The following is a 26,082-nucleotide window of genomic DNA, read 5'->3' on the forward strand; positions in this document are numbered from 1 at the left end:
TGAGTGTGTAGGTGGATCCACTGCACTTTTCCACCTGCTGTCAGTCGTCTTTTCTTTTCAGTTAGTTAGTCTCTGTGATCACCCTCCCTCATAACTATCGCCCAGACCTGCCAGTAATTGTGTAAAGGTCGAACTAGTGGGCAGGTATTCCTTTTAGTGCCTTGATTCCCATCTTTTTCTCTCTCCACTGCTCTTTCTGGCTGCCCTGCCAGACACCTTTTGCTGCCAGTGAATTCTGGGAGATGAATGCTAGGCTAGTTGCTCAGCAGGTCCAATTAGGAGACAGCAGACTGATGGGGACCCTGCTGCTTGTGTGCGGCTCATTAAAGGGACACACACACACACGTGCATGTACGTAATTTGCACAAGGATCTCTTAATCTTTGTCTTGCACATTTGCATGCACGACTGAGATGCTTTCAGGTGTTTGTGCACACACACTTAAAAATCTGTCAGCTGTTGCAGCCACGTCCTCTTACATTGTTAGGACAGAAAAACAATATCAGATTCTTGGTGCATGATGCTGCACTACCATCAACATGACAAACTCATTCCCGCTCTGTCATGCATTGTCTGTCCTGCCCGTCGCTGGAGTGTGTATGCAACACTCGGTTGCGACTTTCTTTATGAATTTTTCATGCAAGTGAATATGTACAAAGAGCTATTTCCATTAGACTTCTCTGCGTGAACGTGTTTGTAGATGTTTGCAATTTCCTGTCTGTAAGTCATGTTTCTTTATGTGTGTGTGTGTGTGTGTGTGTGTTTGTTTGTGAGTGTGTGTGTGTGTGCGTTCAGGGCAGTTTGTCTCTCAGTGTGTGAGAACCAGCAGCTAGCTCCAGGGGTTTTTGAACCACAGGGGTTTTTGTAATGGATGTCCCCCCATGCCTCACAATACAGCTTATATAGATCCTCCGGGAACGCTCGTGTGTGTGTGTGTGTGTGTGTGTGTGTGTGTAAACCTGCTGTCTTGTCAGCCTCCGCTGTCACGGCGGGGCTCTCACACACCAAGGGGCAAGCAAACAGCACACATCAGTTACACACACAAACAAACACATACACACTGTGCAGCAGTTTGTTTCTCAGCTGACCGGCAGGACATCAGCGCATGCTCTGGGTGGTGTACAGGCTCATTCATGCTGTGTTGCCTCCAGAGATGGCAGACTGGTTATAACACGATGCACACGTCTGGCTGAAAACTCCGACTGACAAAGTGACATCACCAGCTTAAAAACACTGATAGTGCCAAATCAACTATGCAAATGATTAAATGCAATTAACTTTAACCAATCACTTTAGTCAGGAGAATTTAAATGCCGTATTTGAGTTAAACTTAACAATTGTGGAAATTGTGGGAAAGAAGAAAAAAAACATCCCAAATGTTATTCAAGACGTTACATCTCAAATCCAGATTCTTCTCCTTCTTCTTCTTTCAGTACAGATGTCATCTATCCACCAGCACATGCCAGTAGACTTGCATGGATTATCAAAGTGGAACAGTCGGTATTAAATCCTGTGCCAAGCCATTTTAAAAAGTTGCGAGGTTGCTGTGAGATCCCATACTCCTCGTGCTGTTTAATTAACTTTTTTTCCAGCACAACGGTTCTGGGAACAAAACTATTATAAAAGTTAAACTTCTACTGCCAGCATATTCTAAGTTACTTCATATCAGACTGAGGAGGTTACTGCTTTTCCCATATATACATATATATATATATATATATATATATATATATATATATATATATATTACATCAGTTATTTGCTTCTGCATCAGTCTCTTTTGGTACGCAGGGTTTTACAAGTTGTTTCTCTCATTTAACAAGTTTCTTCCTTGTAGTTCTGCTTTAAATGGCTATTCCAACATTTAGGGAAATGTCCTTATTAAGGTTGCATGAGAAGATAAATATTACATTTACTGCTTACAGCAGAAGTCCCGTCCTCGTTAAGTGTTGAGCTTCATCCACTTTTGTAACTGACTAAAACTCAGCTGACTCATGGATGTGGTGGTCATTAGTCTGATAGTATATTATAAGTTATTTCACTTTTTTTTAAACATCTATTTTAAAATGCCAGCTGCTTTGTGTTGCGTCAGAGATTATCCAGAAAGCAGACAGCTCGCTTTAGAGTCATTTCCTGTTTCGGTGTCATAGGTTTTGCCACTGCCCCGCCCCTTTAGGACACTGGCAGCCGGTCCTGAATCTATTCATTCACTGGGAGAAGTGAACGTGAGCTCATATTATCACCAATTCTTTTGCCCCTTTGTCATTGAAATAAATATTGGACCCATTTTTCACAAGACACACATCTTCTAAAAAATTCTGACACCAAAATGAGACCTGTCTCTGTCTGAGTAACGCACTCTTGTGAAATCTGGCAACAACTGATGTGATCTTTTACTGGGATGATAGCAGATATTAAACTAGCAGATAAAAATGAGCAGCAAAATTACGTTAAATTTGTACTGTACCTAGTGTTGTATTGCTTTCATCAATCCAAACGACATTCACAACACATAAAAACTAACTGGGGAGACCGAAAGTGTAGACTATACCATTTTAATACCATAGCAGAGCTCTGTGCAGAGTGAATGTGTGATTAACTTAACCATTGGTATCATTCATGTAGAAATATAACGCTTCGTTTCTTCCACCAACAGGGCTCTCATTGTAGTGTAGAGCGTCAGACTGAATTTACCAACGCACCATGTCAGGTCACTCACTCTCCGGGACCGCCAGTGTTACTTGAATAAGTAAACACTGACCAACGGGACCAGACTGGCCGACCCGTATGCTCTCACTCAGTGGATGGATGATGTCACAGGAAGCCAATCTTACAAAGGAGGACGACACTTGTTTGTTTTGCTATGGAAGCTAACGTTAGCTAATGTGCTAAAAAGTTAGCGTTCCAGAGAAATCCAATATTCCTCTTAATCCCTCCCCAGTTTCTGATGAGGTGGACATGATAACCCTTAATACACATAACCTTATTCATCCCTACAACAGGAAATACTTTTTCCCTAACCTGATATGAAGTGTGCGCTGCACATGTGAGCATTTTTGATGATGGCCTCCGTCCAGTCCTTTGGTCTTATCACATTTAACCATCTTTGTTTTTGTTGACGGGCAGTGGCGGCTCGTTTTGAGCCATGACTCCTTCTGGCTCCCAATAACACAACAAGACAAACACATTTTAAAACTCCTATGTAGCCTACAGCCCTGTGGGGGAGAGGCAGCTTTACCTCCAGGTGATAACATGATGTCAGCTCTAAAAGGGTCTATAGTATAAGCACCAATATCAATATGCAAATCAGCATATGACATCATCCAGTGATGATGTTTGGAGCTAGTGCTGACCACTTTCACTGGAGAAGAGTTGCAGTTATTGGTTGTTGTTGCATTTATCTTGGTAAAGCTCTACTGTTGGCTGAACATATATCTTATTAGTAAACACAACACAGACATGAAGTTGATAATTTCATCTAATTCTCTATGAGACAGATAATTATCACAGTTTTGAAGTATAAACGTAACAACCCTTTAAAAGAAGCTTGCTGAGCTGTGCACTGTTTGTGATAATAAATCCCAACTTCAGGTGTGTTTGAAGCTGCAGCAGCGCTCCCACACCAAGTGACTTATTCCACAGTGGCGGTAATGAATCTCTGCACTGTGAATATATTTGCCAGCAGCCTGTGATGTGAACATGTGAATTTATGCTCGTATGTGAGAGAGAAACAGAGCGAGACCGCGTCTATGCGAGGACATTCACAGATCTATATATGCATTACTGTATGTGAGTGCACAGACTGCACCATGTGTCTGCTGGAGTCAGTAGGATTTAATTAAATATGTATCGCGCAGAGACGCAACCTTTGATGTTCCACAGCAATAATGTGTTCTGTTTCATTGCTCAGCTGAGCTGTTAGCAAGACCCAGTGATGTTTCTCCTCTGTGAGCTGCTGCAGACTACACTGAGACCTGTTGCTCTTAACAGCAGTGACTGTGGGATAATTGTATAGATCTGTGTGTGTGTGAATGGTAACGTGTGTAAGCATGCTGAAGTACTGTGGGAGGGCTCCGACGTACAGTATACTTTAAATAATTTCTCAATTGGTTAGTGATTACGTTTCAACTTTCATCTTCTAAAAAGAGACTAAATCGAATGCTTAATTTGGTTTGTGCTCATTAGGAAGTGAACCCAAATGGGACCTCCGGCTAATTTGGGAGACGTAAAGCTGCCAGCATCAGCCATTACATAACGCCTACATTGATTTGGTATTACAGCCTTGAAGTCATAATAGCCTTTGACTGTGAGAAATACAGCAATATTGAAATGGATTGAAAAGGGAGCTCAAAATGAGGTCCACAAGGAGGAAGTACAAGGTCCAATTTCAGCTACTTGTTTCAGACTTCACACATTGTGCATAGAAAGCCAATCGCTTTCCCAATTGAACATATCGTCTTACTTACTGATTGTATCGTTGCAATTAGTTAGGTCAACTTGTGTTTATTTATGAAGCCCCAAAGTCCCAAACAACAGTACAAACACAAGCCAATCAATCAGCAGCCATTCACAATATGGATAATGCATAATTACAACAGGATTCCATTAGAGCAATGTTGTTTTAGATGTGTTGAGTTATTGAACTCAGACGGGTTTGTGTTGGAGGGAAGTTCAGTTCATTGTGAAAAGCTTGGCTTAAGTCAACCTAACAAACCAGAATTAAATTTGCTCCTTAAATCGATGGTTCAGATTTTTTGAGGTGGGTTGTATGAGGTACTTATCCATAGACAGTATATTACAGACAGAAGATGTCAGTCAGCATGGCCCCAGTCTGGAGAAGCAGGCTGGAGTTCGAGATTGAAGCTAAGCAATGTGCTGCTGTGGAGGGGTCTGTAACAAAATGTATTTTAGCCACCTAAAAAAATCAATGTCAGTTTAAGTGTACACTATATGGAGAGTTTTTTCTATACTTTACCTTAATGTTGGACAGGGATTTCCGAAGGTAAAATGAAGCAGTTATATCACTCTCTTCAAAGCCAGACTCCATTAAGAAAAACAGTGATTTAACACTGCTGTAGACAGGAACTGATGGTCTACCGCTGTCTCAATCGGTTAGTTTGTTTGTGTTATTGTGTGACTTTGGCTTTTAAAGGGGTAAGTTCAGATTCACCAAGGTCACTCAATAACACAAACAAACTAACTGATCGAAGCAGCAGTAGACCAGCAGCTCCTGTGTTCAGAGGGCTAAAATTGCTGTTTTTCTCAATGGAGTCTGGTGGCTTTCATGAGAGCATAGATGGGGAACTGAAGCAGTTAAATGGCTTCTATGTCGAAACAGGTGGTCTGACACCAAGGTAAAGTGGTGAAAATACTCCGAATATACCGTACATTTAACCTGATACTGTTTTTTTAAGGTGGCTGAAATACATTTTGTTGCTGACCCCTTCATGGCAGTACATTGCTTAGCTTCTATGTCAGTACTCCTGCCTGCTTCTCCAAACTGGAGACTTGCCAACTGACATCGACTGTAACACACTAACTATGGATAAGTACCCCATACAACGTCATGAGACGTCACGAGACCAGTGAATGCATCCATGGTACCAACCACGTCATGCTATCCTGTTGGGAAGGGATTAAATAACGCTCCAAAGTCAGGCTAAATTTTTGCAAGGGTAAAACTGGCATGGCCATTTTCAGAGGCTTCCCTTGGACTGTTACTTTAGAATATCTGAATGAAAATGTGTTCCATGGGTACCAAACGAATCTCCCTTTTACAGACACATCAACTTCATGCAAATCCCATGCAGTTTGCATGCAGTATAAATTAGTTATTTTTGCCTTTGTGGCCGGTCCGTTAACATTCTTTGAATTGCAAGAATTGGGTATGATGAGAACGCTGAGATTCTTGTGGATTCATTGAACCCAGTTGTAGCAGTGTGATAATGTTCGTCCTCATGGTCGCCATTTCATTGTAGTAAGATCTTACCTCACTATAGAATGACCTATTGACCTATGGCTAAGCCACGCCCCCCTCCACTCACTCGAACAAAATATCAACATTCATTGACCGGCGCTATGGCAGGTGTCACAGTACATGGCATTTTGCAGGAGGCAACTGATGATTTTTGGGGACATAACGATCAGATGTCATTGAGAAGTAACCAAAAGGGCCTAAACTACGCATTGGAGGGATATATTCATATTGCTCAGAATATGAGAAAAGGATAACGGCCTTTTTACCATCTTTACCAAGAGTGTCTCTCCGTTAGTTTGGTGCTACAGTATTTACATTGAATCATTCAGCATAACGTTTGCCAACCTTTGTTATCTCTGCCATTACAGATAAGTTAATGAAGCTAAGCTCCAGAAGTTAACGTTAGCTTAACTAGAGCCCTTTGGACAACAGCTAACAATGATGTACGATCACCAAAGTACAAAACTAGAACAAAATAGGCTAATGAACTCCCAGCAAACAAGGTGACATGATGAACAATGCAGCTAGGAGCTAACGTTAGGCTAACTTTAGCTAACGTTAGCTAGAGATGTTAAAGATAACTTTATATTTCTTTCCAGCAAAGTGACAATATGTTACCTCAAACACAATGTTGACTTACCTTAGAACAGATGTAGACATCATTGTTAATCTTATTCACGTTGAGTTGATGTTGTGGTCTAACGTTACCACACAACTTTATCCAAAGGAGACACTTTTCTCGGCTGAGATGTGGTTTAAAGTGTAAAAAATACACCTGGTCGCCCAGCCTCTCAGGATACCTTGTGTCAGAGTTGCATGTACCCCATGCACACCGTTTGACCATTTTTAAACTTCAAATCTCCGAAAAAGCTCATAAAACCGAACAAAACTGACTTTCTGTAATGCATTTCAATGGACGTCCAGGCAGAGAATGTCCAAGTGTATGGGAATGGCTATACGCACTGTGATTGGCTCATTGCGTTAGAGGGCGGGACTTAGCCATAGGTCAATTGTGACCTTTAGGACAATCACAATGCTGTAAATTGCTGCAAAAACTTAATAATCGAGCATTAGGTTGGTCACAATGTACTTGCATCATAATGTTCTGAGCCCCTTATACACTCTAAACTTTTAAAGATTGAATACCAAAGCAAAATGTTTATTACAGTGCTGAGCTGCATCTTAAATTCAGATTCCCAGCTTTCAGATGATGTATACCACTTCCTGCCCCCAATAAAAAAGACAAAAATGGGTCTATGGTGGGTCTCTGAGGGTAAATTCCAACTCAGAATTAATGTGATCAGATTCATTCAGGCCTCATTAAAATATGTATATTCATGACTTTATGACACAGATCTGAAAAGAACATCGAGCACATCAATTCACAGTGAAGTCAGAGATGACAGAGGAGCTCTGTGGCTTTCACAGCCACCGAGCAGCAAATATTAAACAGACAAATGTATATGAAGATGAAACAGTAAAGAAAAAACAGACTAAATCACGACCATAAACCAAGAAGAACATTTGGCAACACTTCAAAGTCCAACTGTGAGCACATAATCTGACACCAGTACAGATGCATTGCTGCTTGCTCCTCTGTTAAATTAGCTCGTTGCAGAGTTCTTTTGTAATCATATTATCTTGGATTCAAGCCCAGTGTGAGTAAAATGGACTCAGAGCATAATTGGCATCAGTTTAGGTATGTGGTTTAATAATTTAAAAATGTGCATTTTCTATTATTTTCTGGCATTTTAATGACCAAACAACTACTGAGAAAATAATGTGCAAATTTAGCGGATATTAAAAGAATCACCAATGCGTTCAAGGGCGTAGGTTTCGTTTCAATTTTGGGGAGAGACACATATGGAACGGAAGATTTAGGAGTCATCTGCCAGAAAATTTTGAGCGTCAAACACTTTGTTTCTCCATTCTGGTGAATATTTATGCACCAATTTAATCTTTTATTGCACCAGTTTATGGGGTAAATGCTTTTAGTTTAGTCAAATGAAATGTACACAACAAATGTACACATTCTAGATATTGATTAAAGAATCAGTTAAAGAATGTATTTTTGATCCTGCTTCATGAAACTGGATTTCATGAGATTAAATCTGATTTGCTCATTTAATCCTGGTTTAAGTGGTGATCTTGTTTTATGAATCGGCCCTCTGCTGGTCTCCGAGCAGGAATATTGTTACCTCGATGTTGTTTAGAGCATCAGTCTTGTGATCCTCAGTGAAATGGAGCCCTTTCCATTTCTGTCCTGTCCTGACTTCCTCCTCCTCCTCCCCCTCCTCCTCCTCCTCCTGCTCTTCCCCCCGTGCTCTCATCTTCTCTCTGCCTCTTCTTTGGTCACGGCTTTCAGCGCAGCTCACCACCACATCCACGTGAATTCCTCACTTCCTCTTTGAAGGGAGAACCACAAACGGTAACACAAACCATAACTCGGAGGTGTAATCGCTGCTCCAATTTCACCTGAGGATGGCATGCACAGAAATTTCCTTCCATCTTTGCTCTGCTCACCTCGCATGTGTCTCACCACATGACTTCCCCCCTACACCCCCTCAATCTTTCAGCTATTCTGTGTGTGTGTGTGTGTGTGTGTGTGTGTGTGTGTGTGTGTGTGTACATGTATGTGTGTGAGTCTGTTTGTCACAGGGCTTCCCTGATGACCTTGTACACTGCGGCAGGGGGGTGATTAAGGATCAGGGCCAAAGACCATTTCCTTTTCCATGGGAAGATGAATGACCCTGTTTGAAAGTGGCTGCCTATGGCCTCAGGGCAATTAGAGTTTGCTGTGAGCCAGCAACCCTCACTGCTCTGTGTACAAAAGCAGGTCCTTGAGAGAAAGAGAAATACTCGGCACATAACCCATTCTGCTGAAACCAACACACCGCCGTGATGGTGAACAAATTAAATGCGTTTTCTTTTTCATTTTTCCCCCCTTCATCCCAGCTGTTTTCCCTCCTGCTCTCCCCAACCCGTCATTTAATTTCCCCATGAACCTGGAAAGACCTGGAAAAATGTGCTGACTACAGGAGGCTGCTAAGAAAGGCCCACTGAGGGTGCTCATTTGAAATATCAATATTTGATCTAGGAGATCATTTAGCATGTGGCTTTGGCCCTACAAGTTGATTCTGGAGCTCATTTCATTGTAATTTATCCGCTGTATTGAAGGAGAGGGTTAACTGCGGGGCTCCAGCCTTTTTGCACTGCTTGTGTTCGCCTGCATCAGTATTGTTCATAATGAAGATCAAATATCGGGGACAAATGTTGATGTTGTACATTTCTGCAAACCACAGATTTGTCACATTTGCATGTTATTATGTACAAGATATGCTGAAACTTTATGTTTTATCAACACTGTCATTAATGTGTGGTTCGGTTTAGGCACAAAATCCTAACTTTGGTCCTTTTTTGTCTAAAATACTCAGTTTTGGGGACACAGTCCCTGCTGGAAAAGCAGCAATGTCTCAGTGAAAAACAGCCCTTTTTGTGACATTGTCCCTGCTGGGAAAACACTGACGGGTTGCTGAAAAACACACAAATTTGGGGCTGAAAAGCCACTGGAGAAGGAGCCACAGGTCCCTAAAGAGCACCAATGTTTTAAGGCTGAAGAGCGGCAGGAAGAACAGCCGCGTTCCCTAAATAGCACCCACATTTGGGGGCAATAAGCCACAAGAAAAACAGGCACGTTCCCTAAATAGCACCCACGTTTGGGGGCTAAAAAGCCACTGGAAAAGGAGCCACAGTTCCCTAAAGAGCACCCATGTTTTGAGGCTGAAGAGCGGCAGGAAAAACAGCCACGTTCCGTAAATAGCACCCACATTTGGGGGCTAAAAAGACACTGGAAAAGGAGCCACAGGTCCCTAAAGAGCACCCATGTTTTAAGGGTGAAGAGCGGCAGGAAAAACAGCCACGTTCCCTAAATAGCACCCACATTTGGGGGCTGAATAGCTGCAGGATCGCAGCAATGAGTGTCTTAAAAACAACCAGTTTTGTTGTTTGTTGGTTTGAGTGGTCTGCATCTTGGCAGGCGTCTCCCCTTGATGACGCACCATTCACCATCCCCTCCACCTCCCAGTGACAAAGTCAGCTCATATACAATGTCACTTTACAAACATTGATATGATGCATATGAAAGGTGCAAATGTGACATATTCCTGGTTTGCAGAAACGCACAATGCCAACATTTTCTCCTGGTGACTGGTCTGTTTAGAATCACAACTGTGTGTTATTTTTAACATACTTCTGTGCTGCCATTTCCACCCCACCCCCCACCCCTTCGTAACCCCCCTTATTTTGTCTGTGATAAAGAATCTTATCTGTCACAGAGCGGGGAGCGTGAGCAAAAAGAGTTGTGGCAGCCTATTGATAGGGATATGGCCTAGTGCCATTGATTCCCCTTGTAATACAAGCCTCTCCCTTGTCGGCCTGTCAAAGCCCAGATCGGACATGATAACGCACACATCAGACAGCCGTCAATAGAAAGGCGAAGCTTCCGCCATGGAGATGACTATCTTATTTTGATATGAGGGCCGGCGCAGTGGAGGAATGGGAGCTTGTGAGACAGCGAGAAAGAGGAGCTGGGAGTGGGAGGCAGTCTGACCTCCGATTTCTGTCGCTTTCGGGGGCCCATTTCTTCACCTGAAAAATAGCCCGCAGTGTGTATCCCCATCTAACGTGTGTGAAAGTATATATGTCCAAGGTGACCAAGGAGCACCTCAGGGAAGAAGAAGTTGCTTTGAATTATGTGTCTTTGATTTGCCCTTGCCTCCACGTCGTCACTTTGATCTCTGAACATGCAACCACATTGGATATCCATGGCAACTGACTGCCAGGATGGGGCGCTGGAGGAAAATTGATTTGTTTAGGGTTTACTCCCATCAGTGCAAAAGAAAATAAAAAAAAAAAAAAAATCTGTAGCCATTGGGCACCCTGGCATTGTAAATAAACCAAATTGGGTTTGATAGTGAGGTTGTAATGTGGATCTATAATGTTGTGTCTCTCCTCTTAGTCTCCAACGGCTCAGTGTTTCCTTCACCCTGCGGGCACAGAGCCATGTGAAGGTCATTTGTTATGATAAGACCATGGTGTGTTCAGGAGCAACCGCCCGCACCCTCCCTGATGTTGTGACTCACTGTACTGTACTTAAGCATGTGTGCTTAGATCCTCCTCATCTCTCCAAGACACAGCACTGTTCACGCTCACATTTCATGTCGTGTTTGTACCCCGAGGGCTACGGCTGCATTTTAGCCTTTACGCTGCTTTTACTGACCCGGGGGGAAACTATAGACAGTGGTCGAGTACATCACGTCTTTCTTCTCCCCCTGCCGAGCACGAGCCACTGCTTTGATGTGACCAATCAAATCACCGTCATGCTCGGCAGAATATTCAACCGCAGCCACGGTCGCAGATGCAGCAGCTGCTCCTGTTAACAGACATGTATTTGAGGAGTTTTATTCCAAATTTAAACACTTTCTGTTGGATTTTTATTAGACGTTGGCTGTGAGCACACAATTAGTACAACCTGGAGGAAAAATAAGCTCCTGATGTGTCATTTTTCTAAAGTTGAAGTGTAGCACGACGTGGCACGCAAGTTGATACCGCATAATATCTTGTTTAAATTTCGCAGTCAAATCTGCAGGGGTTCAGTCACATTTATTATTAGGCACAGGTGTGAGGAGAGGGTGTGAGTGCAGTGTTGCTCCTGCAAGTACATTTTAAGAAAGAAAGCCTCGGTAATTAAACACTTTTTTGAAAATGCTTTGACATAATGAACAGACATTACAAAACAAAGTTTAATGCTTTGTGGACTGTGCTTTGCTAGATTAACTTTAGAAGTGTGGACAGTGTGGCTCGACTGTGTTGGATAGTGGATTTTATTTGGCTGTGGAGGAAATCTGTCAGACACCAGTTGCATTTATCTGCTTGATGTAGCAGAGCGTGGCAGCCTGCAGTGCAACTGCTGCTGCCTCTAATATGGCTGGAAGGGAGCAAGGCTACATGTTGTTGTTTTTTGTCACTGATTATGAAGACACATCTCCTGACATGGCCATGATGTTATGAAGATGTTGAAGTTAAAAGATAAGTTTACAGTTTTTCAAGTTTATCTTTAAGGTATAGGTTGGATTTCTTGAAGTAGAGTTGTATGAGTACAATAGTCAGTGTATTATATACAGTATGCTAGTCTGAGCAGCCTCTCATCAAAGCCACCAGACTCCACTGACAAAAACAGCAACTGATGAATCCAAATTAACCCTTTTAAACCAAAGTCACACAATAACACAAACAAACTAACTGTTTGGGGCAGCTGTAGACCAGCAGCTCCTGTGTTCAGCAATGGTAAATCACTGTTTTTCTCAGTGGAGTCTTGTTTTGAAGAGAGCGATGTAACTGCATAATTTTCCTGTTAGAAATCGCTGTCTGACATTAAGGAAGAAAGAAGTAAAAATACTCCCAATATAGCGTACACATAAATCTAATATTGATTTATTTAGGTGGGGCTTTTTTTAGGTGGCTAAAATATGTTTTGTTGCTGACTAGATTGCTTAGCTTCCGTGTCAGACTCCAGCCTGCTTCTCCAAACCGGGGGCGTGCCAGCTGACACCTACTGGATAAGTGTGCCCTACGCTCATATGTACACTGAATGGGCTGTTGGTCACTTTAAGGTTCCTTCTGTTGTTCCTCCAACCAAGGTTACATGTTTCCCTGACATTAGCATGTAGCTATAAGTAGCAGTGTACGTGAAGTTAACACCTGTAGTAATGTGCGTGGAGCAGATGGTAGATATATGTAGAAATCTGTCACAAGCTGAAGTCAGCTTGTCTCGAAATAGAAAAAACAGGAAGGATGTGAAGCCTGAGATTTGTTTCTGCTCACAGGGAATACCTTTACATACATTTACCTCAGTATTCCATCCAATATTATTACTGTGCGTTCACACCAAACGCGATGGACGCGATGAACGCCACAAGTTTCCATTCAAAATCAATGTAAATGACGCGATGACACGCGATGTCGCTTTGGGCGACGCGTTTCAGGCGATAAGAGCGACGCGATGAAGCAATGACACGTTCATCGCCTCATCACGTGTGTCGCTTGAAGTTGAAAAATTTGAACTTTTCAAGTGACATCGTGTGACGCTGTGCCGCGACATCCAATCAGCGTTGATATCCAACCACGTCACTGATGTAGTTACGTCAGACGCACATTTCAAAAAAGGGAGGAAAGAATCATTGTGGCTGTGTGTGGGTACACCGAGCTATATGACACAACGTCACCTTTTTACCGGGACCATAATAGAAAACCCAGACACGGCGGCGTTTGGGTCTCCGATCCAAATCAGATGTCCACAACAGATAAAGAGCAGCTACGGTAGTTAACTCAGCCATGGTTGACGAGAAAATAGCGGGAGGTGAAGAAAATTGTGGGAGGAGGGTTGCGTCATTGCGATTGAATCGATGAAGCGATGATCAAAAAGGTGACATTTGTGATCAAGCGACGCGATACTCGCGTTACGGGCGATGACATCGCGTCCATCGTTCTCATCGCGTGAACGCACAGTTAGGTACACCTTGCTAGTATACTTGGTTGGACCCCCTTTTTAATTCTTGGTGTCATAGATTCAACAACGTGCTGGAAACATTCCTCAGAGATTTTGGTCCATACTGGCATGATGACATCACACAGTTGCTGCAGATTTGTCAGCTGCACATCCATGATGAGAATCTCCCGTTCTGTCATCTTGAACCAGTCTGGCCATTCTCCTCTGACCTCTGGCATCAACAAGGCATTTTGGCTCACTGGATATTTTCTCTTTTTGGGACCATCCTCTGTAAACCCTAGAGATGGTTGTGTGTGAAATCATCTCTCAGACGGACTTGAAAATATGTAAAATTATCCTTTAAAAATGAAACAGAGCCTCCACACACTGTAACTCACCTCTCACAGATATTGGCTTTCATTCCACACTACTCCACCACTTATACTGTAATATAAAACATATAATCTCTGCTGGACAGGCGTAGTGTTCTTTTTTTCCCCCGTGGTAAAAAAGTTTTTAATAAAAGAAGTGTTGGTTTCCCAAGCGTCAAGTTTATTGTTAATCAATCTTACAGCCTCTTTGTTCACTCTGAGGTCAGGCCTGACTGGTGATGTAGCATGCACTCCATTCAGCCGCTGAGGTAATTGCAGCTTCGCCTGTTAATGGTCTCTGCATTGCTGCTGGCTGATTCGCAGTAGTCAGTCCAGAATTCCTGATTAAACACCAGAGAAGAAGCTTTGTCGAGACAGAGGCGGCCTAGCATCTTTGCACACCCTCCATTTTGCTTGTGTCAGTGCCATCAGTTGTGAAACTAAAAGCTGTGTGTTTTGAGACCTGTCTCCCAAGGAGGCTGTCTATCTTTATCGATCGCCAGTGTGATCCTTTCAGTTGATGTGCTGAAGTGGTCAGAGGTAAATGCTGTTTTAATGAAGTCTGGCTATTGATTTGGCTGTGGTGTTTGTTTTTGGAGTTAGGAATTTGAGCATCACTTGAAGGCAGGGTAATCAAGATAATCAGGCATGATGCACATAGCCTGTGAGTTTTTATGTACTGAAATCATCGTGTATTATACGCTTGCTTCACACACAGGAAGTAGAAGGCATGTGCATGCATATTAAAGCTTCCCACACACAACAAACCAGCCTGTAAATCCCACCACCCAGAGTGTCTAAAAAATGACGATGAGGATGTTTGTTGAGAATAATTGCACCAAAAAAAAAAGAAAGAGAGAGAAATCACTTTGCTGCCAAAATATATCCCACTCTATGTTATGGAGATTTAGACAGAGAATTGGATTTCCCCAGCTGTGAAATCAGTTTTTGTTGTCCCGCTGGCCAACCGCATCATTTTGCTATACCCCGCTGTAGGCTCCCATCGCTGCACACACATGCAGCCGATGCCTTCTCCGCTCCATGAACTCCCTTTGCATTAACAGCATCTATGCTATACATTATCATCGACGTCTCTGGTCGACTGAGAGAAGACTGTGAGCCGCATGTCACTTCATTGGTTCTGCATTAGCCCAAATGCGGAAAAATGGCACCCTTCATCAGAGGCACTTCAGTCTGAACTATTGTGACAGAGATACATCATATGTTTATGAAAATGAATCAGGGCGCACATTGAGTGGATCTACAAATGTCAAACATCACACTTGAAAAGCCCTCTTCAATTTCTCAGAGTGGAATCAAAGACGCTTAGATTAGAGGTTCTCTTACTCCGAGTCATAGATGATTTTCAATCAAATGCAAAGTGAACACACTGAGTGTGTCCTTCTACCATTTACACACAACCTTTACAATATGAGAGCTGAAGCAGTCAGTCCTCTTTAATATGAAAAGGCTCAAAGATGAAGCTCTTAAGATTTTTTTTATTGCAGAAGTTCTGCAATGCTGTGCAGGGCTTTAGCCTCTGTGAGCAGACAAGAGAGCTCAGAGATTATAAACTATTTTACCTCGAAGCCCACAATGACCATTATTACAAGGGATGCACCAAAATCTGGGCTTATACCAAAACCAATGTTTCTTTTGTTGCTGTTGTTTTCCCCCCTTTGTGCCCGGGAAACAAAGAAATCCTAATTATTGAAAAACTGAACTATTTTAGAGCAATTCAGTCCTTCATCACACGACCTTGGATTGAGCACAAATTTAATCATGATTGTATGAAACAACCTTTAATATAACCCTTTTTTTATTCCATCTTATGAAGGGCTCATTGCCTGAGTAAAATATACTCTCAGTCAGAAAATATGAAATACCAGTCTCCTTCAAAAATAATCAATAAGATGTTTATAATAAAAAAAGAAGTGTTCTAATATAATCTTGCAAAATAAAGTTTGGGTCATGGAAAGGAGAAATGTGCTGATGGTGTCACAGCAATATAAAACAGAAATTAGAGAGGAGATGTTTTTCATGTGACAGAAGGTTACGTATATTAAAGACAAAGGAGTAGAAGTGCCAGTAAGGCAAGGCAGGGCAATTTTATTTATATAGCACCATTCATACACAAGGCAATTCAATGTGCTTTACAAGAGAAATACGTTAAGATAAAACATTGCAGTGCAGAAAATACATTTCAAAAGCAAACATAAAGCAAAAGCAACAGCAGACAAATATAAAAACAATAGCTACAGTAAGAGTAGGTCTTCTCTGGATACTCCAGGTGCACTGTGTTTATTCAATCTTGTGAAGGTCTCATTGCTTAAGTAAAGTGTACTTTCAGTCAAAACCTATAAAATCCAAGTCTCCTTCAAAAACGATCCAAGGCACACTGTAGTTTGCACAAATATTAAAATGCCTTTATTTATTTTATGGGCCGGCATGAAAAACACTTATGCATATATTCAGTGTGCCACATACAGAGAAAGTAAACCCAGAAGCTAAAAACTTATTTGCCTAATGCACCGATGAGCATCTCTATTGGAATGAATAGGCACCATCTTGGGATCTGTTTTCTAGATATTATTCAACAATTATCATCTCAGTGAAGCCTCCTCTGGCTGTTAGTTCCAGCCGTTGGCTGCTAATAGCTAGTGTTAACTAGCTCTCCTCCTGCTAAAGTCAACACAGATCTGTTTCTTGCAACATTATCAGGGAAACAGTAGAGTCTGTCCTGTGAGGCTTCAGTCGAGACTTCACTGTGTCCTTTTGTCCCAGAGACCTCCAGGGGAAGAGCTCTGTTCGTCCCAGACAAGTTTTCCATTGTCCCTGGGATGATGAGACACTGCTAGTCTTGAACTTTGATTGTTAGCCTGCGCAAAATGGATGCTACACAACAACAACAAAAAACATCAGCCACTGCCATTGGTGAATGCCATCTAATTGCCGATGGCTGATGGCAGATGACCGATGGTCGTGGCCGATGAATAATAGCCAATGGCTGATTGCCCATGGTGGTCCAAAAGGCGAATATCAGTTGATACCGATGTTTGGCCGATAAATCGTTGCATCCCTACATTAACTAGCCTGCCACACACGTTCTTAGCATCATGTTAATCCTTGTAGTAATGTTACTAAAGCTCTTTTCAGACATGGAATTTGAAACACTACTGCTTTCATCTATCTATTAAAGTATTTTATGGCCGTCAAATTTTGGTTTTAGTTGAATAAATGTTCTATACTGTTACACTGGTATTTTAATTAATTTAAAATTATTTGGGGGAGTATTTAAGCCTTTATTAGAGACAGCGGAGAGACAGCAGGAAATAAGGCGGACAAAGATGCTTCAAGGCTCCCCGGCTGGTCTTGAACAACCGAGGACACTGCTCTTAATAAGTTGACTCCTAAGCAGCAGATGTGCCCCAACAATATCCACCTTTATGCAATTAATATCAAATTACAGCCATTTTAAAATCACTTCAAAGGAGCACATGTGGAGCATGATGTGTGTCGATGAAGAGGTACCTGATAGAGCTGCAAGGGACTTCAGACTAAAAGGGAGCCACTGACCTAATAAATGTTATAAGTTTTTAAACTATAAAATTCTGCTGCCTGTTTTTAGCCCTCAGATCACAGTCAAAGCATAAAGTATTCAGTTGTGTCTCTCGTTCAAATCCTTTCTGCTGCATTAATATTGTAAGCATTCGAGGAGACTGATGGTCTGATGATTACAGCAGTTTTCCCAGGATTTTTTATTCCCCTCTGTTGCCCCGCACCGCACCGCAGGGGGGATACAGTATATAAAATAAATGAAAGCTAATTTTTACAGACTGATGTGACATGAGAAGAATCTCTACAACTTAAATATCTCATTAGAGTATTTCATGGTTTATTCATGGGGTTTTATTTTCTTTATGCATGAGGAATGATAGACATTACAAATTTATTACAGTGCTCTTAAGAAGGCCGAGATAAAGACAAGATGTCTTAATATCTGTCTTTGTGCACTTACTGTAACCATGCGCTGCTGCAGCCTTTACGCCAATCCATGCATTTACATACACTGCAGTAACGTGTGAGTTAAAGGTATAGTAAGCAGGATGAGATGTGTGGTGGTGTATTTATCTGCAAAGACTTTTCATTTCTGATTTCTTCTTATTATGAGTGTTTGGGATGTTTATTGGCGCATACCCACACAGCGTGCACTTGGAGTCCACTTCCTGCGTAGTATACCTTTAGGGTTTTTCAAATTCCCTACCCCAATTACATTTCATAATGTTTAGGAAATCAAAATTCTGGAGAATTGTTACCGATCTGCATGTGAACATGCTGAATGTGATGTAATTCAATTTAAATTTGACCCATGTAACGCTGGCCCATAGACTGTAAAAATAATTGATGTAGCAACCGAGACGTCGCCCGTTGGTTTGTGGACCATTTTGAAGCCTTGAGTTCGGTATTTCAGCCATCGCCATCTTGGTTTTTTGGAGCCAGAGGTGACCATATTTGGGCAAGAGGGTGGCACGATGGAGAAGCAAGGAATGAATCTGACTGAGAAGCCAAGGACACTATCTGCTGACAGCCGGTCCCTCAAAGCAGTCTTGATTATGCTTAGCTTTAAACCTTAATAACATTTGAATGGGTGATTTATATCAAAATTCTCACCCTGTACAGTTGTCATGAATGTTGAAATTAGCTACAGAGACCTAAACTGGTTTTTGTCCCAGACTGTAAACATGTTTATTTCTGCTTTAAAGTTGGGCATTTTAACATGGGGGTCTATGGGGGTTGACTCACTCTTGGAGCCAGCCTCAAGTGGCCATTCGAAGAAGTGCAGTTTTTGACACTTATGTGTTGGCTTCATTTTTCAGCCCTGGAGGTTGCAGCTCGGACTGGAAAATAAACTGTATAAATAATGGACGTAGCTTCCGTGACGTCACTCATTTGTTTATAGACTGCCAGTTTGAGGGCTCGAGTTCGGTGTTTCGGCCGTCGCCATCTTGTTGTTTTTGGAGCTAGAAGTGACCATATTTGGATGAGAGGTTGGAGCTGTGGGGGGACGAGGGGTGGGTGGATTAGAAGACTCACAGACTGCAGTGACCGGTAGCGATGCCTTGCAGATAGTCTGTCTTTTAACATTTTAACATGGGGGTCTATGGGGATTGACTCGCTTTTGGAGCCAGCCTCAAGTGGCCATTAGAGGAACTGCAGGATTTGACGTGTAACAAGTTCTGGCCTACTCAGACTGCCATAGCAACAGTTACAGAAAATCACCTTGGGTGCTTATACAGACATGACAGTGTCATGTTAAATGTAGATGATGAAGTGTAGGTCTGAAAATGTGCTTAAGAGCAAATCTCATAGGCTGTAGATTCTTTGTAGCAGGCTGTTCCCAAATATTTATGTAATTGAAAGAAACAGCTTTCTAAAATAATAATAAAGGATCATCTTTTCAGCTAAATTTTGAATTTAATTCATGTAGATTGGTGTGTGAGACTCTGCTAAGCTGCTGCATCCCAGGCAGTGAAAATATTTGCTCTGCACTGAGATGCTGTCGGCATCAGCTGCAGAGAGATGCTGCATGAATGGACAAGAGAAAGGCAGTGTTTTCAGTTGATGCTGGGTTATGGTGAGATGGTCTCGGGGCTGAAATTGCTGGAACAGACTTTGAAGTGGCTCTGGTTTTTCATCTCCCTCTCTCTGTCAGTGTCCCTGCCTCCCACATCTGCCGCTATCATAATAACAAGCAATAACCCTCTTTCAGCAATAACCAAGACTTTTACGCCTGTAATGTGGCTTCAATAAATAGTCATGTTTACCAAGGGGCCATATTTTACAGCAATTTAGTTTAGAGCCTCCCCTCTTGCTTCGTTTTTTGCCTCCTCGTGCCAGAGTACAGTACATAATGTGGTACATTATGCATACCAGGACAAACATGCATTAGCACATTATCAAATGTACTGATACAGAAAATGGCACAGTCCATCACGCATAATAACACTACGCATTAGGAATGTGCTCTGAAAACTCCACTTTCCCTCTGTGAGGTTTGGTAGACATACGTGTTAAACATGAGCGTGAGTGTGTATGCATACGGTAGAGGCGGACAGCTTTCTCTGGGCCCCGTAGAAAGCAGCAGCAGCACAAGCATGGGGGCGCGTTTCATTAGTCTGTCAAACTCAATGATATTTAGAGCCCCACACCCTCGGCCAGGACTGGAAAACTCAATCAGCACTCTGATTTCATAACCCTGCTCGGTGACAGGTCTTATTTTATCGCCCTACTGATTCATTCTAATAAACGCCGGCTGCCCAGCACACCGCCGCTGAAATACAACTTCCTCCCCCTCTGTCCTCCATGGGTCGACCCGAAAGAAGGGAAGGGGTGGGGGGAGATGGGATAAATCAGAATTGTGGGAACTGGAAGGTGCAGATAATCCATCCCCGGTCTGGGTGTAGCTAGCAAGTCTGCCGCCCCATCCCTCCCTCCCTCCCTCCCTGCTTCTGCACCCTTTAGCACAAATCAGAAGCCGGGACAGTGTTGATCTGTGAGGGCTTGGTGGGGCCATTGATTGTGGACGACAGAGGAGGAGAGAGGCGATAAATAATCGGAGGCAGAGTGCGGAGGGTGAAGGAAAACAATTATCTGCGGAGGTGGAAAGCACATAAAGTGAAGAATGATAAACACTGTGAAATATGATTGACTCCAAGTGATATATGGAAGCCGAAGGACAGGCGGAGAGGTCTGTGTGTGCAGAGATATCCTTGAATGGAATGGCTGCGCACAAGTTGAGGACTCGCCGTACTGCCCCGGGCCTAACCACATTTTCCTGTGTGTGTGTTTGAACGTGTCTCTTTCTCCCGCAGACGACAGATGACATTGTTTCATCGGCGGAGTGCTCCAGCGACGACGAGGACCTGGAGGAGTGCGACTCGGGACATGCAGGTGGGATGGGTGTGTCAAGTTGTGCTTGCTCTGAACCTGGTCTTTTTCTCCTTATCTTTCTTTGATTTGCTACCGAGGAGCCTCTCCTCTTAGCATCATGTCCCATGGGAGCTTCAAGTGTAACTTAAAAAAAAAAAAAAAAGCCCTCTGAAAAGTAGCCACTGTGAGAAATACGCACTAGTGCGAGGGGTTCTCAGTGTATATCTAAAGTTTAAAGAACTCTTTGGAGATGGATGAAAGCAGTAAGAATCCAGTTCCCATATCCTGAGCATGCTCTCTGCAGGAAGTTAACTGTAAATACATACATCTTATGGTCAGCTCTAGTCAAAGCTCACACCTTTCATCTCTAAAACAAGTTACACTTAGCTATGGGGCCCAGGCTGCAGACATGACGAAGCGTTGATACTAATTTTGTTCTCTCAGCATTCAGTCGAGAGCAAAACTTTACTCAACAAAGTACGAAATTAGTATCAAGCCTCATGTCGCCCGCACTGATGCTTCAAAATGTATCTGTCCTGTACTGGTTGATTTCCTCTTGCTGTGTGTGTGTGTGCGTCTCTCTTGACAGAGGATACATTTTGAGATTCTTTCGAGAACAAAGATGCTTTCAGCATAGATACTGTGATATGTAGCAGACTAACTGCAACAGAGCCTCTTCCTCCCTTCACCTTCCTTCTTCTTCTTCTCGTTTGTACCTCTGTTTTCCTTCGTCGGAGGCTTGCCTTACCTGAAACATTCTAATAGAGAACAGATATCCTCGAATTTCTGTGCGCATCGTCTCTCTTCCCTCCTCCCTTCACACACACACACACACACACACACACACATAGCACACATAAACACACAAACACACACATATCACTTTGTGATTAGATCAAAGTGATAAGACATTCACTCAGTGGAGTTTGAAAATGAAATCAGAGCTGGAAATAAAACCGCAGATTTAAAAGGAGTGGTTATTTTGAGGCAACTTGGGTTTGGACGACTTTTGAATAAGCGACTGTCAATCACGCTCGTGCCCAGGGGCAGCTGGCATATATCCTAATAGTGCGGCATAAACCAGGAGAGTGTGAGCTTTATCGAAACTGGCTCAGTGTGTAAAAAAGCCTTTCCCCTCAGGCACTCATTAACAGCTCAGGCTATTTGATTGCTTCACTGTCCTTCAAAACGCCATCACAGCAGACTAATTGATGCCACGTTAATCTGGCTAAATACGGCTTAGCATAGCACCAAGCATATGTCCACTTTGCACTGCTAATAATAAGCCCAAATTGAAACAATGCATTGCCCTTTCACTTTGTTATCTCTGCTCGGCGAGCACAACAGATAATCGGTCATTTATTTATCTTTCTGGGGAATGAGGTCTCTCCGTGTACTTCAGTAGATATTCTGCCAGTAAATTTCCTCCAATCTGTGAAAGGACCTCATTTACTTTGAGGCCTTATCGCGCCGTAATAGCGTTTGTTTCCTTGAAATTATGACCACATTTAGGTCCTCGCACTCGTGGCTTTTAATGTGGAGAGAAAGCCATTTTCTCCGTGCCTCCGTGCAGTATTTAGGTTCTTTATCTATAAGCACAAGCTGCTCTCTTAACTCAGAGATTATTGAAATTGAATGGACACATTTTTTTGCACCTCGCGTGTGTTGTTTTATTCGTTTCCGCAGACTATTAAAACCTCAAACCCAAGTCGTCTCAAAAGTGGAAGTGCAACAAAGCGTAGAGTTAAGTTAAGTTTTTACTAACATGGTACCCTCCCCTCATATAGTGGCAACATATGTAGTCATACACACTCATACATACTGTACATTTCACCATGTTGACACAGAAATTCATATCCTCATTCCTTGCCCCGCTTCCAGTCGTATGAACAGTTGCATGACATGATGTTGGTTTCTTTTCTGTTGCATTTTGTTTGTGATGCACATATGAACATCTCTCTTCTGTATCGATTTGGACCCAGCTGTTGGGTTGCTTAAGATTTGAGCTTTTTTTTGGTTTGTTTTGGCTTTACTTTGGGGCCGGGCCGGGTTGACTGGGGTGTTTTTATTTTCTTGTTTTGTTGTGGTTGTTTTTTTTTTGTTTTTTTTTTATTATTATTTGGTTGTTTTTCTTTGGTGTCCTCCTCATCATCCGTCGTCCATCCTCCAAGCAAGGATAGAGCCACTCCTCCCGTTTTTGCCTCATCTTGTGCCGCATGAACTTTTGGTGGTTGGAAAATTCAAAGTTCTCCTCCTCATCAAGTTTGTGTTTATTTTTTCGTGCCATATGGCTTCTAAAGAAACATCCTTCCCCTCATTTTCGATACAACATAGGGAAATGAACGGCAACAAAATCTTTTCTTGCCATCATCCTTTTTTTGGCCTTGTGCAGGCAACCCCATTCTGTCTCAAGAAAGTTGTGTGTGAAAGAATGACTCCCTGTCTCCCCTCCTGAGCGTTAACCCCCACCCCTCCCCCCTCCATCCCGACTCACCCACCTTCTTTCTTTTAGCCTTTCTGCATATACATGTCTGTTTGAATGCAGATGGCATAAAAAGACTTTTATTGCCACAAAGTATATCTGTTTTTCTATTCTATCTGTTGCTCCAAGTAGAAGGCATTTGTGGCATGCACACTGTACTGGACTGTACCGCAGCTCTATAGACTAACTTATAATCCTCTCCCCACACTCCCCCGCTTCTGCATGGATATGATTGGCATCCATTTTGTGTGCTGCTTCTTCTCCACCCATAAGTCTCAGGCTAACCCCCAGCTGGCTTCTACTACATGTCAGTGTGTGTGTGTGTGTGTGTGTGTTCGGGGCTACAGCGGCGGTTCTGCGCCGCCGCTGTTCTCCGCCGCAGCTCCTCCCTCGGAGGCGTGTAGTGTTTGTGCTTGTGCCTGCTGTCTCTGTCAGTGCTCCGTCTGTGTGTCTGCCAAACAGCCTGTCTTTGTCTGCTGTGCGTGGTCGTCTCGTGGTTGTGTTTGTCTGTGTGTTTAATGAAACTGTTAAACCTTACCTTCTCCCTTTATCCCACGTGAGTTCCACAAGAGGGCCAATAAGGAGTGTGCAGCCATATTCTTGACAATCCTCTGAATAAGGACACGTTGGCATCACTATGAGTTCAGCTGACAATCAAAGTAGCACTGTATGCAGGAATCCACTAGGTAGTGAAAGAAAAAATACTACCCTGGAAATCACTGATGGAAAGTATGTGACACTCAGTTTAGAGAACAGCAAACACGTCAGCTCAATTTATGATTTAATTTCACAGTGATTAACTGAGTTGCAGCTTGTCATTGCCGTGTAATCTGAGCAATTTTTGTGATTAATATGTAATTATATTTTAGTAATTGATGCAAATGATTTTCATAAATCCACAAGTGTAAATCAGGATGCTTGATTTGTACATACAGTGCCCTACGAGTTGCTGTAAATCCTGTGGGACATGATATTCGTTAGACCGGAAGATGAAGACCACTTTAATTTAGGCTCATAACAAGCACATGTAAAAAGTCAGACTTGTACTGGAACTAGCCAATGCTAACAGATACACAAATACAGAATGACAGAGCAGACATGTCGAGTTGTCATAGTAGAAAAAGCACAGTTGTTATTAGTAGTGTATTTCCTGCTACAGCATTTCAATGTGTGCCATGAGAAAGATATTGCAGTGGCTCCACTGTTCTAGTGCCAGTTATATATTTAAACAAAAAGTGACATATAATAATAGGTTATTGGTTAAAGGGTAACTTTGGTATTTTTCAACCTGAACCCTATTTTCCCATGTTTTTATGTCTCAGTGACACATGGGAACAACAGTTTCTGAAATTGGTCCAGTATTGAGAGATAGGCGAAACAGGCTGCAGTCGCACCGTCGATTTACATCTACTAAAAGTGCTTCTTTTTGTCGCTGACAGGTTCAGATTGTTATTCTAAGTGTCTGAAAACATTATGGAAAGGATCCCTACAGAGACAGACCTTTTTGTTAGAGAATAAGTTCTTTTTGTTTAACCAGAAACAGCCCCAAAATTGCTATCGCCAAACCCACCAGACTCCATTTAATTTTGTCATTATTTTATCATCATAAACCATAGTTCATTTAAAGTCAACAGAAGCAAAATAAAACTCTAAAAAAAACTAAAGAAAAACCTCAAAACCATCTTGTTTCATCTTTCTACTGTTCCAGCAATCACCAACTTTGGCTTGGTTGAAATGAACCCTTAATTCACTCAGTTAGATGTGAAAATATTTTGGCTTTTTACACGCTAAAATTACCGTTTATTTAAATGGAGTCTGGTGGGTTTGGGGATGGTGGTCTTGAGGCTGTTTCTTATAAAACAACAAGGATCTTACGCTTTAACAAAAGGGTTTATCTCTGTAGGAATATTTTTTTATAATGTTTCCAACACTTAGGATAACAATCTAAAGCTAGTCAGTGGCAAAAACAAACACTTTTAGTGGATGTAAATTGGCAGTGCATAATTGCCCCCAAGGGGTTACACTGCAGCCTGAATCACGGCTGCTGGCTGCAGCCTTTTCGCTCAGTACTGGGCCAGCTTTAAAAATCGTTGTTTCCATTAGTTACTCAGGCACAAAAACATGGGGAAATAGGGCTGAGATTAAAAAATACCAGTTACCCTTTAATACTTTCTAAAATGACCTAAAAGAACACATTCTAATTTGCCACCTCTGTGTTCACGGTTTGGTTAAATTTAGGCTAAAAAAGACACTTGGTCAGTGGTGCTCGTAGTGACGCAGAGAATTATCACCTGACTCTGCAGTTTCGTTCAGCTGTTAAGGGCCTTTTAGCCTCTTTTAGCTCATTGAAAGTGTTTATGGTTTGTAAAGCTGCCCCCAGATGGCCAAAAGACCAGGGTTAGGGATAGAGGAAGCTCATCATCATCGTTAAGAGAAACCAACATTGATATGAGATGGGACACAGACTCCTGTGGATTCTGCGCCTGTCCATCACACCCATCACCCATCATGCACTATAAGAATGTTGAGCATAGACACACAGGTAGGTTGTTTCAATCTATTTCAACAAACAACACAACACTGTCATTTGTCTAGAGTAGACAGCCTCCCACAGATCTCTGCAGACAGGCTAACTGTTGCATTCTATGTGACGGTCAAACACATTGTGAAAAGATTGTGTATTTAATAAAAGGGCTGTAAATGGTCCTGCATGTGCCATTAGTCTATCAGGCTTTGATGAAGTGGAGCACAGATCAAGCAGGTCTAACATGTTTATA

At 42.3% G+C, this 26,082-nt stretch overlaps 1 protein-coding gene across 10 annotated transcripts in view; it reads left to right on the top strand.

The window, feature by feature from the left end:
* Positions 1 to 26,082, top strand: part of nrxn3b (neurexin 3b) — a 435,238-nt gene that overhangs the window by 398,827 nt on the left and 10,329 nt on the right. For all 10 annotated transcript variants that reach the window (XM_078173689.1, XM_078173690.1, XM_078173684.1 and 7 more), the window contains one exon: positions 20,766 to 20,844. In XM_078173689.1, coding sequence (XP_078029815.1) covers positions 20,766 to 20,844 — 79 coding nt within the window. The remainder of the gene's footprint in view (positions 1 to 20,765; positions 20,845 to 26,082) is intronic.

Source organism: Epinephelus lanceolatus, chromosome 13, assembly GCF_041903045.1.
Source record: "Epinephelus lanceolatus isolate andai-2023 chromosome 13, ASM4190304v1, whole genome shotgun sequence".
Classification (NCBI taxonomy): Eukaryota; Metazoa; Chordata; class Actinopteri; order Perciformes; family Serranidae; genus Epinephelus; species Epinephelus lanceolatus.